General features: G+C 44.1%; 2 protein-coding genes, 1 long non-coding RNA gene and 1 pseudogene across 4 annotated transcripts in view; 3 read left to right on the forward strand and 1 right to left on the reverse strand.

Annotated features, from left to right (window-relative positions):
• Positions 1-2416, forward strand: part of LOC115174818 (cation-independent mannose-6-phosphate receptor-like) — a 34657-nt gene extending 32241 nt beyond the window's left edge. For both annotated transcript variants that reach the window (XM_029733739.1, XM_029733740.1), the window contains exon 48: positions 124-2416. In XM_029733739.1, coding sequence (XP_029589599.1) covers positions 124-558 — 435 coding nt within the window. In that variant the 3' untranslated portion in view covers positions 559-2416. The remainder of the gene's footprint in view (positions 1-123) is intronic.
• Positions 2417-3135: 719 nt separating this feature from the next.
• LOC115174821 (solute carrier family 22 member 2-like) lies at positions 3136-6252 on the forward strand (annotated as a pseudogene).
• Positions 6253-11278: 5026 nt separating this feature from the next.
• Positions 11279-19514, forward strand: LOC115174820 (solute carrier family 22 member 2-like). Its single transcript, XM_029733744.1, has 11 exons — positions 11279-11749; positions 12230-12333; positions 12422-12576; positions 13281-13449; positions 13578-13692; positions 13781-13881; positions 17989-18203; positions 18309-18417; positions 18514-18626; positions 18753-18852; positions 18947-19514. The coding sequence occupies exons 1-11, from the start codon at positions 11333-11335 to the stop codon at positions 19032-19034; spliced, it is 1686 nt and encodes a 561-aa protein (XP_029589604.1). The 5' UTR covers positions 11279-11332; the 3' UTR covers positions 19035-19514.
• LOC115174822 (uncharacterized) lies at positions 14476-16923 on the reverse strand. Its single transcript, XR_003871845.1, has 2 exons — positions 16877-16923; positions 14476-14547 (listed from the first exon to the last, which is right to left on the reverse strand). It is a non-coding gene; the product is annotated as an uncharacterized LOC115174822 (long non-coding RNA).
• Positions 19515-19596: the final 82 nt, after the last annotated feature.

The raw sequence follows: 19596 nt of genomic DNA on the forward strand, positions 1-19596 counted from the left end.
AGCTACAGTATATAGTCTCTTCAATTCTGTTTATATTTTAAAGTAATTGATTCCATGTCAATGATGGTGTGGTGAGTTCCCAGTGCTGAATCTTCTCCCCTGTCTGTCTGTTTGTCCCTGCAGGTGACCATGGATGATGAGGGAGGGGACGATGAGATGGAGTGGCTGATGGAGGAGATGGAGGCCCCAGCCATGTCCTCTCGCCTCGGGAAGGAGGGCCAGGAGAACGGCCACATCACCACCAAGCCCGTCAACGGCGACGCCCTGCGCTCCTTCTCCCTGGACGAGCAGGAGGACAGTGAGGACGAGGTCCTATCTGTCCCCGGGGTGCGTGTCCACGGTGGTCGGACCACTCTACGGCCCTCGAGCTCCAGGACCCGCACTTCAGGACCCCTCCGCAGCGCCCTGCTGGAGGAGGAGAGTGATGAGGACCTGGTGGGGCTCCTGGAGGACAGGGGGAGGAGGGGAAGGGCCAAGCCTCACCGTGGCGACAGACCCCCCCACAGGAAACAACAAGAGCCCCAGGATGACAGCGATGAGGACCTGCTGAGAGTGTGAGGGACTCCCCATTCTCCCGTCCACCTGAACTAATATCTCTCTCTTTCTCTCTCTCTTTGAATGTCTCCGCACAACGACGACAACGCAAGAAAGCATAAAACCTTAGAGGTGTTTTGTTTATTTTGTAAAGGGAACGATGCAGAATATCTGTTGGCTGTTTACAGTTTTAAAGAGCAGATTTTTGGGGGGGGCCCCTCTTCGAAAGAAAGTCGATGCCTTCCTGATGAGTGTTTTCATCAATTAATTGTTTTTGTACTGTTTGATTTTGATTTAATTTAATTTATGTATATAGGTAATGGAATTGTTTTTTGTCACTTGCATCTTCCTGAGAATTGCTTATTCAAGTTTTTTATTATTTAATTTTGTGGACTGATTTGCTCTGTAAAACTCTATACTGCTAACCTTGCCAGGATTGGACATGATTGGCCTCTGTGTGAATGGATTGTTGTGAAAATGGAAAATAAGTTATTGGGAAAACAGGGACTTGAAACTGTGTTGCTCAAACCATGACTCATTGGTACATGAGATTCTTAGGTTGTATTTTTTTTAGAGTTCCCTAAATCGTATTTATTCAACAACAGTATATCAAATCATCATGTGGTTTTGTACTTGCACTCCATATGTATCACAGGCACAGCTAGTTGCTGTATCTGTTAAATGCTATAAATTAACTCTGCTTCTAGATGTTGCCTTGTCAAAGTCATGACCTAAGTTTATTTGAAAAGGGACGTTTTCTGTAGAGCTGAAACTCACTTTTTGCCAAATTGCATGTGCTATCCCTCATAAACGGAAGTCATGAAAGTTGTAGCTAGTGCCATTAAAGATGCAATGTATTTGTGAGCTTGAGATCCCCTTTTCGGTCTTACTCAGCCATATCTATCCCTTGCAGACTCTTTACTGGGTCTATAGCAGAAATCACAGTATTACCTTTGGGAAAATATGGATTATTTGAAATTAATTTAGCATTTATCAGTTGGCACACACAAGTACACAAACACCAGTACACAAATCACATGTACACAGGCAGTCACTTATTCCACTCTCATGTATCTGCAGTTGGGACAATGTCTCATATTAATGTCAGTGGTACAGAACAGTAATTAGAAAAAGCTTTTGAGGTGGAACTTGCCTCACTAACCAGTCTGGCTACAGGATTCTTGTTACCGTTGTCTCTCTTCAGACTTCAAATTGGAGAGTTTCTTTGTTATGCCAGTGTTTATCACCAGTGTTGAAGCTAATGTTCACACACTTAGCAAGCCGCTGGCCATAGCAACCTTATCCGTAAAATAATGGTTCACCTTTCAGGGTATTTATTAAGGTTTGTAGCTGCACAGGTTATTAAGAGGAGAACAGCAGAAAAAACTTCACAATGTTGTGCGAGATTATAAATTATATCTAATTTTGCATTTATTTTCATAAGTTTCCACACCTCCAAGATCATGAATTGAAATTGTGACATAACTGCACAAAGGCTAATATTTAAAACAGACATTACTGTAGAAGTCAGATGAAAAAAAGAGATGTCTTCAGGTACTTTGATATGGGGAAAGGGCACTTTCTACCTTTCTTCGGGAGCGATGAAAAGTAATCCTGTATGGTAGTAATGTGAAGGAAATCCTTGCTCATTGTATAATGTCTAGGTCTGCTGTAAGCACCAAAGCACGTCTGCTTGGTTCATCTGTGTGGGTATGAATCATGGGAAAAGGAGCTCCATTCTGATGAGTTGGTACTTTTGGAGGTGATTTGGTTCTTGTATGTTATTTTCTCAAACATGTTTTACTGCTTTTTGTCTGTTTTCATGTTTAAATTTTGATGTAAAAATGTTGCATTATTTCAATAAAAAAAGAGCTCAGCTGTCTGTTGCTTCTATTAAAGAGTAATACCATTTAGCACTTCCAGGATTGTGGAGATTTGACTAAGGTTACTCTGAAAGGTCATCAGGTTGATGCATTTAGTGAACAGAACCTCAGAAGTCTCAGTACTGTACACCAGTACTGTATGTTTCCCTAGTCATAAATCACTGAGGCTTCAAAAGGGAAATGTGAGGTAGACCTACATTTCTGTAAGATCAATCATTCTTTTGACCGTGTTGACTTTCCACTGTAAACTTTTAAAAAAGGGACAAAAACACAGTGGAGACGTATTCAGTTTTTACAATACAGTAAATATTGACCAAAATGAAATGGACATAATGGCATGATTAAGTAACATGTAATTGAGTGGGCAATGCATCTAGAACTCACCAGGAACAGGTAAAATCAAGACAAATATACAGACAGTAATGTATACTGTAACAATTAACATTTTGTGGTTTGTGATGGACCATCAATGAATGTGTTATTGGATTTGGTCCTTTATCAAACCAAACATAGATTATTAAAGAATTCTGTAGAGTTCAATTGCAAGATCCCCATGACGTCTGAAGCCTGCTCTAGTGAACGTGTCTAAATGCATCGTCGATCACTGATAGGTCAAAGGTCAACCTCTGTTGGACCTTAGATTGTTTTCACACTGTTGAAAAACCATGGTCAGGTCTTTCTGCAGTCACAAATGTCTTAGTGTCTGAAAACTGCAACCATGTACTTGTACACTTTTGATGACAACCTAGAGGCAAGCTGGGGCGATCCCAGAAGTGAATCATTTCCCTGCTCTGTATGGTCTCCATGCCATGGGTCTACGTAGGCATTATGTTCCAGGGGTTCACCCCAGAGCATTGGTGCCGGGACTCAGGGGTGAGTCAGATCCGGCAGAGCTGTGGCTGGAACCTGATGGACGCCAGAAAGATCACGGTCCCTCTGGTCAACACCTCAGGAGTGCTGGTCCACAGTCAGTGTGAGCAGTATGACCTGGACTGGAACAATACGGGTCTGACCTGTGACAACCCAGAGTCTGACCTCACCGACGCCCACCGCAGCAAAGCTCCCATGACCTCCTGCATAGAAGGCTGGGAGTATGACTACGAAGGCAGGCAGTCCTTTGTGACCGAGGTGAGAACTTTATGAAATATTCATGAAATATATGTTCAATTTTAATTGAATGTCAAAACATTGAACTGATTAAAATGGCAGTGAATGATAAGGTATGTGTGAATTTCAGTTTGACCTGGTGTGTGCTGATGTCTGGGTGGTGGACATATTCTAGGCGACACTCAACGTGGGCTTCTTCATAGGCAGCATAGCCATTGGATACCTGGCTGACAGATACGGAAGGCTATGTGGGTCAGACAGAAGATCCCACCAGTGCAGATTTCTTACTGACTTAATGAGAAAATGTGAAGGAAAATGGACTTGCTAAAAGAGAGTGAACCCTGAATGAAAGACACACTTCTGAAATACTATGTGCAGAGATGGAAAAATGAAATTTTGAATTTCCATCCTCTGGGTATTCCTTTTTCTCCTTCATTTTAGATTTGGCAGAAAGAAGAGCTTCTTAATGTCCAACCTCATGAATGGGATTTTGGGAATCCTTGTAGCATGGTCTCCAAATTGAGTATCCATGCTGGTCTTCTGAGCATTCTATGGCTTTTGTGTCAAGGGAGGGTGGCTGGATATGTCCTGAGTATGACAACATTGCTTTTTTAAACAATGTCTAAAACCTTAACATTTTAATTCTAATTTTACATTTCAAATTGTAGTTTTAGAAATTGTAGTTGTAATAATCACATCATATTGCACTTGTGGAGATAATACGTCAGTCACAACACTTTTGACTGTAGCATCATGTCAGAGACTTCCTCTCTCGTCCATAGGTATCCTCTGTGTCCTGTCCTCATTTCCTGCTCCTACCCCCTCTCCTCAGTCACTGAGCTGATAGGAGTAGAATACAGGAGAACTGTGGGAGTCGTCTACCAGATGTTCTTCAGTGTGGGAATTCTCATCCTGCCCCTCACCCCCTACTTCATCAGACTGGCATTGGCACTGCACCTTACATCCTCTTCCTGTCCTACTACTGGTAAGACCTGGAACTGCCTCATACTGTAGCTATTCAGGTAGATATTTGTTTGTGTGTTTCATGTATTCAAGATTTGTAAATAGAAATTTCTATTCTGGCTTCCAGGCTGATCCCAGAGTCTCCAATATGGCTTCTCTCTCAGCACAATGCAAAGAAAGCTGTGGAGATCACTGAGGCAATAGCTAAAGAAAACAAGAAAACCCTCTCCAGTAACATTGAGGTGAGTAATTAGTGCTTTGAAGAGTATATCAAATTGAAGAAACGAAAGAATGCTGCAGTTACTGAAATGTAGTTTGATATTACACACATTTGGCTGATGTATCGTACAGCCACTCACAGACAGCCCTGCATGGTAAACTAGATTGAAGAATAACTTTCATACGCTACTGTGTCTTACGTACAATGAGAGACGGCAATGCCAAGACCTCAACTGTCTCATTCATGGACCTAATCAGAACTCCAAACATGAGAAAACACATCTTCATCCTTACTAGTTTCAACTGGTAAACCTTTTCCACAAACAACAAGAAAATATCAAGAACTATAATAGCCTTATTAATCACAACAATACGGTTTCCTTTACAGTCACTTAGATCCCTCAGTAAATAACTTGTGTCTTTCCTCCAGGTTCACTAGTGCTATTGTCCACCAGGGTCTTATTATGCACCTCGGAATTCTGGGGGGAGATGTATACATTGACTTCCTGATCTCTGGCCTGGTGGAGTTCCCTGCTGCCTTCCTCATCCTCTTCACCATCGACCGTATTGGACAGCGTCTTCCCTTTGCTATGGCCAACATTGTAGCTGGAGCATCTTGCTTCACCACTGATATGATCCCTGAGAGTGAGTCTATGTCTATTGTCTATGATAACATTGATGTCAAATAACAATGACCTGCCAGATTGAATGTGCATTAACTTATTTTCTTTCTCTCATTTACAGGTATGTTCTGCTTCAGAACAGTTGTGACCTGCATTGGCCGTTTGGGCATCATCATGGCTTTTGAGATGCTGGTGTTTGTAAACAATGAATTGTACCCCACCTTTGTCAGGTAAGGTTTACCAGGGGGGCACAGAAAACAACAATATAGAAATAAATAGCACCACATGGTTGCATCACACAACATTGACAATCAGCATAACATAAAGTTCCGTTTAAAGCTAAAATTCCAGACAGTGATAGTATTGTTTCTCTCCTAAGGAACATGGGTGTGTCAGCGTGCTCCACTCTGTGTGACATCGGATGCATCGTGGCCACATTCCTTCTCTACAGGCTGGCTGTCATCTGACTGGAGCTGCCACTCATCATCTTCGGTACCTAATTGCAATGTGAGAACATGATTATACACAAGCATTATTAACTTGTAACACATCAATGCTGTATGAAGATGGAATCTTTTACTGTACCAGTATCTGAATATCTTGATTTTGAAACTACTCCCGGTTTAACTCACTAAAATCTAGCGTAATTTGGTCAGATGCTTGATTAAGATGCTACCAATTACCAAAGACATTGATAGTCTATCCACAAGAGATTAGCTTGAAACTTATACTTTTGGCTGATAAAGCCTCAAGCACAGCTACATAGGGAATGTTTTCTAGAGACAGGCGGGCACTTATATGCTAATGGTGATAAGTATTTGTGACAAGGGGCCCTTGTGTTTGTGGCTGGAGCTTTGGTCTTGCTGTTGTCTGAGACCAAAGGTCTACAACTTCCTGACACCATTGAGTTCCCAGATAAGTGAGATTTCTATACATCAGTTTCTTTCTTTTCTTTTAATTTTACCCCATTTTCGTGGTATCCAATTGGTAGTTACAGTCTTGTCTCGTCGCTGCAACTTCCGAAGGTCGAGAGCCATGTGTCCTCCAAAATACAACGCAACCAAGCCGCACTGCTTCTTGACACAATGCCCGCTTAACCCGGAAGCCAGCCACACCAATGTGAAACACCGTACACCTGGTGACCATGTCAGCGTGCATGCACACGGCTCACCACAGGAGTCGCTAGAGCGCGATGGGACAAGGACATCGCTGCCGGCCAAACCCTCCCCAACCCAGACGACGCTGGGACAATTGTGCGCAGCCCCATGGGTCTCCCGGTCGCGAGCCTGGACTTGAACCAGGAACTCTAGTGGCACAGCTAGCAACTGCGATGCAGTGCCTTAAACCACCTCGCCACTCGGGAGGCCCTAATATAATGTTTCTATTATTTTTATAAGCGAATGCGCTGAAATATCATGCTTTCAAACAAAAGGTTATTGTATTGATAATGTCTGAGGTGAAAATCTATTCATTGTGTATGTGTTCCTCAAATCAAATCAAATAGAATTGTATTGGTCACATACACATGGTTAGCAGATGTTAATGCGAGTGTAGTGAAATGCTTGTGCTTCTAGTTCCGACAGTGCAGTAATATCTAAGTAATCTAACAATTCCCCAACAACTACCTAATACACACAAATCTAAAGGTATGGAATAAGAATATGTACATATAAATATATGGATGAGAGATGGCCAAGCGTCATAGGCAAGATGCAGTAGATGGTATAAGATAGAGTATATACATATGAGATTAATAATGTTTACATATCTTACATTACTCAAGTGGCATTGTTTAAAGTGACTAGTGAGTCTCTATGTAGGCAGCAGCCTCTCTGAGTTAGTGATTGCTGTTTAGCAGTCTGATGGCCTTGAGATAGAAGCTGTTTTTCAGTCTCTCGGTCCCAGCTTTGATGCACCTGTACTGACCTCACCATCTGGATGGTAGCGGGGTGAACAGACCCCGCTGTGACTTCGGGTGCTGTAGGTGTCCTGGAGGGCAGGTAGTTTGCCTCTGGTGATGCGTTGTGCAGACTGCACCACCCTCTGGAGAGCCTTGTGGTTGAGGGCGGTGCAGTTGCCGTACCAGGGGGTGATACAGCCTGACAGGATGCCCTCAATTGTGCATCTGTAAATGTGTGTCAAGGTTTTAGGTGACAAGCCAAAATTCTTCAGCCTCCTGAGGTTGAAGAGGTGCTGATGCGCCTTCTTCACCACACTGTCTGTATGGGTGGACCATTTCAGTTTGTCTGTGATGTGTACGCCGAGGAACTTAAAACTTTCCACCTTCTCCACTTTTGTCCCTTCGATGTGGATAAGGGGGTGCTCCCTCTGCTGTTTCCTGAAGTCCACGATCATCTCCTTTGTTTTGTTGACGTTGAGTGAGAGGTTGTTTTCCTGACACCACACTCCGAGTGCCCTCAGCTCCTCCCTGTAGGCTGTCTCTTCATTGTTGGTAATCAAGCCCACTACTGTTGTGTCGTCTGCAAACTTGATGATTGAGTTGGAGGCGTACATGGCCACGCAGTCACGGGTGAACAGGGAGTACAGGAGGTGACTGAGCATGTACCCTTGTGGGGCCCCAGTGTTGAGGGTCAGCGAAGTAGAGATGATGTTTCCTGCTTTCACCACCTGGGGGCGGCCCATCAGAAATTCCAGGGCGATAATCATTTAGTTCAGTTATCTTTGCCTTCTTGGGTACAGGAACGATGGTGGCCATCTTGAAGCATGTGGGGACAGCAGACTGGGATAGGGAGCGATTGAATATGTCTGTAAACACACCAGCCAGCTGGTCTGCACATGCTCTGAGGATGCGGCTAAGGATGCCGTCTGGACCAGCAGCCTTGCGAGGGTTAACACGTTTAAATGTCTTACTCACGTCGGCCACAGAGAAGGAGAGGGGGGCCCGCAGTCCTTGTTAGCGGGCCGCGTCGGTGGCACTGTATTATCCTCAAAGCGGGCAAAGAATTTGTTTAGTTTGTCTGGAAGCAATACATTGGTGTCCGTGACGTGGCTGGAATTATTTTTGTAGTCCGTAATTGCTTGTAGACCCTGCCACATGCGTCTTGTGTCTGAGCCGTTGAACTGCGACTCCACTTTGTCACTATATTTACATTTCGCTTGTTTGATTGCCTTGCGGAGGGAATAGCCACACTGTTTATATTCAGCCATATTCCCAGTCGTCTTTCCATGGTTAAATGTGGTTGTTCGCGCTTTCAGTTTTGGTTTTTGATTAGGGTAGGTTTTAATAGTCACAGTGGGTACAACATCTCCAATGCATTTCCTTATAAACTCACTCACCGTGTCAGCGTATAGATCGATGTTATTCTCTAAGGCAGCCCGGAACATTTCCCAGTCTGCGTGTTCTAAACAATCTTGAAACGTGGATCCTGATTGGTCAGACCAGTGTTGAATGGTTCTAGTCATGGGTACATCCTGTTTGAGTTTCTGCCTGTAGGACGGTAGGAGCAAGATTGAGTCGTGGTCGGATTTGCTGAAGGGAGGGCAAGGGAGGGCCTTGTATGCATTGCGGAAGTTAGAGTAGCAGTGGTCCAGTGTATTGCCTGCACGAGTGCTGCATTCAATATGCTGATAGAATTTAGGAAGCCTTGTTCTCAAATTTGCTCAAAAGGCTGCATTTAATAAATGCAGCCTCAGGATATATGGTTTCAAGTTTACATAGAGTCCAGTGAAGTTCCTTGAGTGTCGTCGCAGTATCTGCTTGAGGAGCTATATACACAGTTGTGACGATAACTGACGAGACTTCTCTTGGGAGATATTATGGTCGGCATTTGATTGTAAGGAATTCTAGGTCAGGTGAACAGAAGGACTTGAGTTCCTGTAAGTTGTTATGATTACACCATGAGTCGTTAATCATGAAGCATACACCCCCACCCTTCTTCTTCCCAGAGTTGTAACGGTCGTCGTACGTAGTGGACCAAGGTGCAGCGGGTTGAGTGCTCATATGACTTTATTTAACACTGAACAAACAAAACAAGAAAACGATCAAACAAACTGATTGCAGGCTAAACACACAGCTATGCAACAACAACTTCTCACAAAGGGACAGGTGAAAACAGGCTACCTAAGTATGACTCTCAATCAGCAACAACGATGTACAGCTGTTCCTGATTGAGAGCCATACCAGGCCAACACAAAGAAATACACAACATAGATAGATCCTAGAATACGAATAGAATAGAACATAACCCAAAACCTAGAATACGAATAGAATAGAACATAACCCAAAACCCCAGAATACTCTAACCAAACACCCCTCTACATAAACACATATACTAACAAACCCCGAACCACATAAAACAAATACCCCCCTGCCACGTCCTGACCAAACTACAATAACAAATAACCCCTTTACTGGTCAGAACGTGACAAGAGTAATGTTTATTTCTGTCGGGGCGACGCATGAAGAAACCCAGTGGCTGTACCGATTCCGACAACATATCCCGAGAGAGCCATGTTTCCATGAAACAGAGAATGTTACAATCTCTGATGTCTCTCAGAAAGGCAACCCTTGCCCTAATTCCATCCACCTTGTTGTCTAGAGACTGGACATTGGCGAGTAGTATACTTGGAAGCGGTGGGCAGCATGCACGCCTTTGAAGCCTGACCAGGAGGCCTCTCCATCTACCTCTTCTGCGGTGACGCTGTTTTGGGTCGCCTACTGGGATCCGATCCATTGTCCTGGGTTTTTGGACCGAACAAATGATCCACTTCGGGAAAGTCGTATTCCTGGTTGTAATGTTGTTAAGTTGACGTCGCTCTTATATCCAATGGTTCTTCTGTATGTAATAACACTTACAATTTTCTGGGCGTAAGAAATAATGCATAAAAAAAAATACTGTATAGTTTCCTAAGGACTCGAAGCGAGGCAACCATCTCTGTCGGCGCCATCTTGCCCCTCTTGCCATCTCAGATGCAAAGAACAGGCTCTGAGGTGTATGTACTGTAGCTGAAGAGGAAACAGATAAGCCTCTTGCTCACCACCATCGACGTGACGACCAACAAAGAACCTGAGACTGTCTGATTCCGTCCTGGACCTCTTAGAGGTTGTGTGATAAAAGTATGAGAGGATGGTGAAGAGCAGTATTTATTATTTCATGTTATTTTATGTTAACATTACCTGTCCGTTTAATTTGTTGTCTCTAATACAATACGGATTGTTTGTATTGGTGTTTGCAAAGTTTAATGTTTTATGTTCACTGTATTTATATTGTATATCCTGTATGTTGACTATGTTGACTGTGTGTCTGTATTCTGTTTGTACATTGTCTGTTGCTGGCAGCACCTATTCACAAGTCAAATTCTGGGTATGTGTACGTTTAATTGGGGAATAAAGTGATTCTGAAGTGATTCGGAAGTTATTTTGATTTCTTTCTCCTCTACCATGTGTGCATCGGTTACAGTAAGATCTCCCTCTCAGATTATGTGCTTCGTGTCATGTTTATTTTTTTATTATGTGTTTGAGTAATTTACTGAAATAGTTTGTTGTTGCCCTAGCTTTGTTATTATAAGTGTTTGACAGTTACTTACCTGCCATTGTAGAGTTGTGGATGGATTGTGTTGTTTCTGTGAATTGACATTATGCTGTGCGAGCAGAAAATATTTAATAGAGAACATGTCTATGGTTATACAACCCTACTCCCGCAAACACACAAACTTGTAATAAATGTGACATTAAACTACAATTATAATTATGTGGTTATCTTGCAGGAGTATACAATTATATAATTATCTTGCAGGAGTATAGCAAAACAATCCACACTGTCTAATTTGCATAATACGCATAATACACAGTGGAATTGCACTCTGTACAGCCAGCGCTATTAAAAAGTAACATGCTGCCTCTGTTGGCCAGTCAACACAGTAGATCCAAGGTCAACCTCACTATTGGACTTTTGATCTGCTCTTTGCTTTTAAAACCCCTGCACAGATCCCACTGCAGTCTCACATATAGTATCTCTGCTTCTGACACCCAACTCTGCAACCATGACCACTTTCGATGAAATCCTAGAGGAGGCAGGGAATTTTGGTCGTTGCCAAAAGCGCATTTTCGCTCTGCTATGTATGGTTTCGTTGCCTTTTTCTGGGGTCTATGTGGGCATTGTGTTCCAGGGGTTCACCCCAGAGCATTGGTGCCGGGACTCAGGGGTGAGTCAGATCCGGCAGAGCTGTGGCTGGAACCTGATGGACACCAGAAAGATCACGGTCCCTCTGGTCAACACCTCAGGAGTGCTGGTCCACAGTCAGTGTGAGCAGTATGACCTGGACTGGAACAATACGGGTCTGACCTGTGACAACCCAGAGTCTGACCTCACCGACGCCCACCGCAGCAAAGCTCCCATGACCTCCTGCAAAGAAGGCTGGGAGTATGACTACGAAGGCAGGCAGTCCTTTGTGACCGAGGTGAGAACATTCTCTTTTTTTATTAGACAATAACTTGTATTGTTATGTAACACTAAACAAGTTCATGTTTTAAGACATTAAAGGGATACTTTGGGATTTTGTCAAAGAGCCCCTTTATCTACTTCCCCAGAGTCAGATTAACTTGTGCATATCATTTTTAATGTCTCTGTGTGCAGTTTGAAGGAAGTTGCTAACAAGCACTCGCACAATTGCTAACTAGCGTTAGCGCAATACCTGGAAGTCTATGGGTATCTGCTAGCACGCTGGCAGATACCCATATACTTTCAGTCATTGTGCTAACGCTAGTTAGCATTTGCTCGCAAAACTACCTCTAACTTCATTCTTACTGGACACAGAGACATAAAAATAGTATTCACAAGTTCATCTGACTCTGGGGAAGTAGATAAAGTTCCTAATTGCCAAAATCAAAATGTATCCCTTTAATATGGCAGTGAATTATGAGGTATTTGTTCATTTCAGTTTAACTTGGTATGTAATGATGCTTGGGTGGTGGACATGTACCAGGCTACCCTGAATGTGGGCTTCCTTGTTGGAAGCATAACTTTTGGATACCTGGCTGACAGGTAAGTTTACTTCGCAACGCAGATGAAAGATTCTCTTTTCAATATTAGATCCTGTTTTTACATTCTCTTTTTTTCTTCTTGTTTGAAGGTTCGGCAGAAAAACGAGCTTCTTGATGTCCAACCTCTTGAATGGGGTTGCTGGAATACTTGTAGCAGTGGCTCCAAACTATATATCCATGCTTGTATTTCGCACAATCTTTGGCTTTGCTGTCAAGGGAGGCTGGATGTCTGTATATGTGCTTAGTATGAAAAACATCCTTTGTCCCACAAAAGTTTATATATTAACTACTACATAATCATTTGCAGCAAATTAGTCTATGGTTTAGCAAATAGGAAGTTCGTTTTTTTACTATGCAACTTTCAACCGAGGATGGTCAAATTATGTTTTAGTAATAACTCTTGCTTTACTTAAGGTTACATGCTTTATTGTACAGTATGTGTCTTACCTGCAGTGTTGGGGAAGCTCGTCTGAAAATATAATTGACCAAGCTACTGATTGCTTCACACTGGAAGAAGTTAAGCCACAATAGCTACCTTTAAGAAAAATATAGTTGACTTAACTAAAGTTACTTTGAAAAAGTAGTTCACTACATCCAAACTACTTTGTGATATATTATATGTAAATTTGAAATGTCATAGACTACACATTTTTACAGAAGGTGTAATTTAGTCTATTTAATCACAACAACTGTTTCAAGTAAGAATTAGGCAGGTCTAATGCCTAAAAATGTAATTTTTGCCTACTTCACCAATATTTTATTTTTGCACAAAATGTAGTGTAGTTCCAGCAGTTACTCTTTTACTTTTGCCATGTAGCGCTGTAGCTAACTACTGAAAACACTACCTAGATTTCAAACTACCACCTAGCTACTGCAAAATGTAGTTAAATTACTAGTTGAACTACATGTAGTTCACTACTCCCTAACACTGCTGACCTGTCTCCTCAGTCACTGAGCTAGTGGGAGTTGAGTACAGGAGGATGGTGGGCGTGCTTTTACAGATGTTCTTCAGTGTAGGCATTCTCATTTTGACCCTCATTGCCTACCTCATCACTGACTGGCGCTGGCTGCAGGTGGCCTTCACTGTTCCTTACTTCATATTTCTATCCTACTTCTGGTAAGACCCGTGATCACCTCAGATATTGTACAGGCCTGTTGTAGGAATACCATGTCCAATACCCTTCTACACTGCATGTCGGCATGGTTCTAAAAACCTCATGTTGCGTCTCACATTTTGGCTTCCAGGTTGATCCCAGAGTCTCCAAGATGGCTTCTTTCTCAGAACAACTCAACCAAAGCTAAGGAGATCACTGAGGCAATAGCGAAGGAAAACAAGAAAACCCTCTACAAGAACATTGAGGTAAGAAATGTTTGAGGACATACATCATTAAAAAGGCACTGCTAAACTAGATTTGATGATAGCTTCCATAGCCTAACATGTCTTACAGACGCTGAGAGACGACAATGCACAGACCTCAACTGCCTCTTTCCTGGATCTGGTCAGAACTCCAAACATGAGAAAACACACCTTCATCCTCATGTTCAACTGGTAAAACCCATGCTGCAAACAATAGCTAGACATCTATTGACCAATGTTTTAAGCTAAAATTACAACAGCACAAAAGCTATATGTAACCTGGGAGATTATACCCTAAATAACCTTTCCTGTAGCTGGTTTGTCTGACAGATGTTATTTCTATGTAAAATATTCTGTAACAAGTGTTGTTTTTGTGCTCAATTGTGGATCTATTCTATCCACCTTTTTATACATGAGGTCCTCGGGACTAAACTAAACATACAGGTTCTTTAACAGCAGGGGTGGAGCATTTGAATAAACAGGCCAGGTTGAATAACATTAGATGTTATTCACAATAGGACCAATAGAAAGCTTAGACTGGGACATCTTCAGTGCCTAGCATTCTCTGTGCAGAATCTGCTGACCAACAAATCATTTAGTCACTGTATATCATCATCACAATAATCATCATCACCAGTATTCAATAATCAAGGTTTCGCTTCAGAATGTTCTGTTTAACTCTGGGCAACATACAATACATCATATATATGTCACAAGTATCTTCGTCTTCTGACGATATAACGAAATCATCTTCGGAAAAGGTAGACCAATACGCAGCAGAGTCGATAGAGTTCATCTTCAACATTTAATGAAATCAACACGAGTACAAAAACAACAAACAAGAAAACGAACGATAAACTGACAGTCTGCAAAGCAAAGCTCAACACAGCACAATCACCCACGAATCACAAACACAAACACACCCCAATATATGGGACTCTCAATCAAAGGCAGATAGACAACACCTGCCTTCAACTGAGAGTCCCAACCCCAATCAACACAACATAGAAACACACTCACCAGACTACACATAGAAATACCTAAACATAGACTATAAACCAAAACCCCGGAAATACTACATCAACCACCCTTTAAACAAACACACCACCCTGAACCACATAAAACAAATACCCTCTGTCACGTCCTGACCAAACTACAATACTAATTAACCCTTATACTGGCCAGGACGTGACAGTACCCCCCCCTTAAAGGTGCTAACCCCGGAAGCACCTTTAAAACAAAAAACAAAACAAAAACAACAACCCCAAACAACAAAACAAAAATTCCCCTCTACTAAAGGGAGGGAAGGGAGGGTGGCTGCCGTCAACGACGGCACTGTGCTACACCCCCCCCTCCCCAACCCACCTATATCAGGAGGTGACTCCGGTTCAGGCCTTTCCCGGCAGTCGGGCCACTCTGGCAGTTCGGGGCAGTCTGGCCAGTCTGGCAGCTCGGGGCAGTCTGGCAACTCGGGACAGTCTGGCAACTCGGGGCAGTCTGGGCAGTCTGGCAACTCGGGACAGTCTGGGCAGTCTGGCCACTCAGGACAGTTCGGGGCAGTCTGGCCACTCGGGACAGTTCGGGGCAGTCTGGCCACTCGGGACAGTTCGGGGCAGTCTGGCCACTCGGGACAGTTCGGGGCAGTCTGGCCACTCGGGACAGTTCGGGGCAGTCTGGCCACTCGGGACAGTTCGGGGCAGTCTGGCCTCTCGGGACAGTTCGGGGCAGTCTGGCCACTCAGGACAGTTCGGGGCAGTCTGGCCACTCGGGACAGTTCGGGGCAGTCTGGCCACTCGGGACAGTTCGGGGAAGTCTGGCCACTCGGGACAGTTCGGGGCAGTCTGGCCACTCGGGACAGTTCAGGGCAGTCTGGCCACTCGGGACAGTTCAGGGCAGTCTGGCCACTCGGGACAGTTCAGGGCAGTCTGGCCACTCGGGACAGTTCAGGGCAGTCTGGCCACTCGGGACAGTTCAGGGCAGTCTGGCCACTCCGGCAGTTCAGGGCAGTCTGGCCACTCCGGCAGTTCAGGGCAGTCTGGCCACTCCGGCAGTTCAGCGCAGTCTGGCCACTCCGGCGACTGTTGACTGGCGGGCAGCTCCGACGACCGTTGACTGGCGGGCAGCTCCGACGACTGTTGACTGGCGGGCAGCTCCGACGACTGTTGACTGGCGGGCAGCTCCGATGACTGTTGACTGGCGGGCAGCTCCGACGACTGTTGACTGGCGGGAAGCTCCGACGACTGTTGACTGGCGGGAAGCTCTGACGACTGTTGACTGGCGAGGCTGGGTTTACGCACTTGCAGGCTAGTGCGGGGAACGGGAACAGGACGAGTCGGACTGGGTTGACGCACTTCCGGGTCCGCACGAGAGACAGGAGCTGGAAACCCAGGGCTATGGAGGCGCACAGCCGGTCTAGATTTTACCTCCTGCACAACCCGCCTTGGCTGGATGGAACTAGTAGCCCTGTACGAGCGGAGTGCTCGTACAGGGCAGACTGGGCTGTGCAGGGGCCTGATGGTAGCCGTGCGTAGAGCGGGAGTTGGGTAGCCTGGTAATCGGAGGCGTACCGGCGACCAGATACGCTGCGCAGGCATCCTCCTACCAGGCTGGATGCCCGCTCTAGCACGGCACCTGCGAGGGGCTGGAATAACTCGCACCGGACTGTGCGTGCGTATGGGTGAGATAGTGCGCTTCTCAGCGAAACATGGCGCTCCCCACCTCATACGCTCCTCCATATAACCACGGGTAGCTGGCTTCCGGCTCTTCCTTCGCCTAGCCAAACTACCCGTGTGCCCCCCCAAAAAAAATTATTGGGGGTGCCTCTCGTGCTTCTCCCTCAGCGCGTCTCTGGCCTCGTACCACCGCCTCTCTGCCTTGGCTGCCTCAATTTCCCACTGCGGGCGCTGATAATCCCCAGCCTGATGCCAAGGTCCGGCCCCGTCCAGAATTTCCTCCCAAGTCCACTTCTCCCGCCAGTCCAACTCGAACGCCGTCTGCTCCTTCCTCTGCTGCTTGGTCCTTGAGTGGTGGGTGATTCTGTCACAAGTATCTTCGTCTTCTGACGATATAACGAAATCATCGTCGGAAAAGGTAGACCAATACGCAGCAGAGTCGATAGAGTTCATCTTGAACATTTAATGAAATCAACACGAGTACAAAAACAACAAACAAGAAAACGAACGATAACCTGACAGTCTGCAATCACCCACGAATCACAAACACAAACACACCCCAATATATGGGACTCTCAATCAAAGGCAGATAGACAACACCTGCCTTCAACTGAGAGTCCCAACCCCAATCAACACAACATAGAAACACACTCACCAGACTACACATAGAAATACCTAAACATAGACTATAAACCAAAACCCCGGAAATACCACATCAACCACCCTTTAAACAAACACACCACCCTGAACCACATAAAACAAATACCCTCTGTCACGTCCTGACCAAACTACAATACTAATTAACCCTTATACTGGCCAGGACGTGACAATATACCAACAAGCCTGGAGAACATGCCAAGGGAAAAGAAGAGTGGCACCAATGGAAACAGGCACTCTTGCCATAGAACCTTTACTCCCGATTAAACTTGTCTTCCAACGGATCCCCTGAAACATCTTCTTCAGCGGAGTTTAACGGTGGTTGGCATCCAATATGTTGCATTACCGCCCCCAACTCAACTATAGTATAAATCCATTACACTTTGTGATACAAAATGAGAAAAGGGGGAAATAAAATAAAGATACAAATATATTTTGAATTACCCTACCAACTAACCCTATACTCATTCAAACCAATCACCTTATTCCACTACTTTAACCCTCTCTGATCTTACTCCAGGCCAATGGCCAGACAGGACAGGATACTACCACTCAACACACCATGTAACACTTCTGAAGTCAAATCGAACCAAGTACTTCTCTGCAGCTGCGACCACATCTATTTTCTGTGACTTACGTTTCATCTCTGCTGTTCAGTTGATAAGCATTGCTATGAACGCTAAGAAGCCAACCTTACTGAAACATATATCAATCATTGGCCTATCCCTCTGTTCTGGCACATATCTACTATTCACAGAGATCCTCAGAATATCCCCTGAAACAAGGGAAAAGCTCAGCGTTTATACAAAAAGCCACATCCTCAATTAGAAGGAGGTGCACCTGTGATTGGCAGAAGCAAGAGGGTGTGTTCAAGAACCACAAATAACTTCAACCCGTTATATATACATTTATGACAGGGTCCCTTTCTCTTTTCCTGGCCTAATTGGATGTTGTATCATCATCTTCACAGGTTCACTAGTGCTATTGTCTACCAGGGTCTTATCATGCGTGTGGGAATCGCAGGAGGAAACGTCTACATTGACTTCCTGATCTCTGGCCTGGTAGAGTTCCCTGCTGCCTTCCTAATCCTCTTCACCATCGATCGTATTGGACGTCGTCTTCCCTTTGCCACGGCCAACATTGTAGCTGGAGTATCCTGCTTCATCACTGCTATGATCCCAGATAGTAAGTGTGCAATATCTGAAAGAAAACTTGTTAGAAAATGGTAGTATCCTGTCTTATTTAATGTGCATAGTACATACAGTACAGTAATGTCTCTCTCTCCTGCAGGTCACTTCTGGGTCAAAACAGTTGTGGCCTGCATTGGCCGGTTGGGCATCACCATGGCATTTGAGATGGTGGTGTTTGTGAACACTGAATTATACCCCACCTTTGTCAGGTAAAGTTTACCAGGGGGGAACATCTCACAATTGAGAACTAATAACAAAGCAGGGGGAAAAATTATGGAAAAAAATACAACTATTTCTTTCCTCAGGAATCTGGGTGTGTCAGTGTGCTCTACTCTGTGTGACATCGGAGGCATCGTGGCCCCGTTCCTGCTCTACAGACTGGCTACCATCTGGCTGGAGCTGCCACTCATCATATTTGGTACATGATGATTAAAACACTAATTAACCTGTTATAAGATGCTTATACACCGGAGACCATTTCTGTCTGAGGAGTCCATTTCTGTCTGACACTCAATGTGGTAATATGTTTTGTTGTACCCCACAGGGGCGATAGCGTGCATAGCTGGAGGTTTAGTCTTGCTGTTGCCTGAGACCAGAGGTGTAAGACTTCCTGAGACCATCGATGACATTGAGTTCCCAAACAGGTATGATTTTCAAACTAAACTAAGTTGCACTGTAGTGTGTTAGAGGATTTGTTTGGGGAATATGTATTTATTGTACATATTCCGTTGGCAACAGACACAAAGAAAACCATCCGAAGAGTCAACAGCTGACAAATCTCTTGCCCACTGACATGACGACCAACAAAGAAACTACAATCGTCTGATCGATCTTGCTCTGCCTCTTCACAAGATTGACAGCATACTGAACTCATACACTGTATTTACGAATTTATGTAGCTTAGCCTATATGTTTTTTGCATTTGTTGTTTCCCAGCACTAGCTGATGTGAATCTTTGTTTTTGAGGTGCTGGTATTTGTATGTATTACTGTACAGGACATCATAATAATAATAATTTAGCTGTTAAAATACACATAATGGTGATTTCTATTATTTAAAACAAATATTTCAGTTGGAAATCCCCAAATGATATCCCTTATCAGTCCTCCACTAGTTTTATGGTAGAAATTGCCAGAAACGTCATCTTCACGTGTGTTTTGAGAAGATTTTCTTATTCTAAACTGTCTGTAGTTATCCAAAATGTTAATATACCCCAGTCATGTTAAATATTATATACATTTATTTTTGACTGAACTGACCGAAATTAATAAAAAGGTTTCCCATCAAAGATCCCAATGACACACAAGCTCTTACAAAATGTCAGCCTTTGTTCCCTTTTTTTAACATGTGGTCAAACACCATGGTTGTGTACCAGGCTAGAACATAAT

Source organism: Salmo trutta, chromosome 35 (genome assembly GCF_901001165.1).
Source record: "Salmo trutta chromosome 35, fSalTru1.1, whole genome shotgun sequence".
Lineage (NCBI taxonomy): Eukaryota > Metazoa > Chordata > Actinopteri > Salmoniformes > Salmonidae > Salmo > Salmo trutta.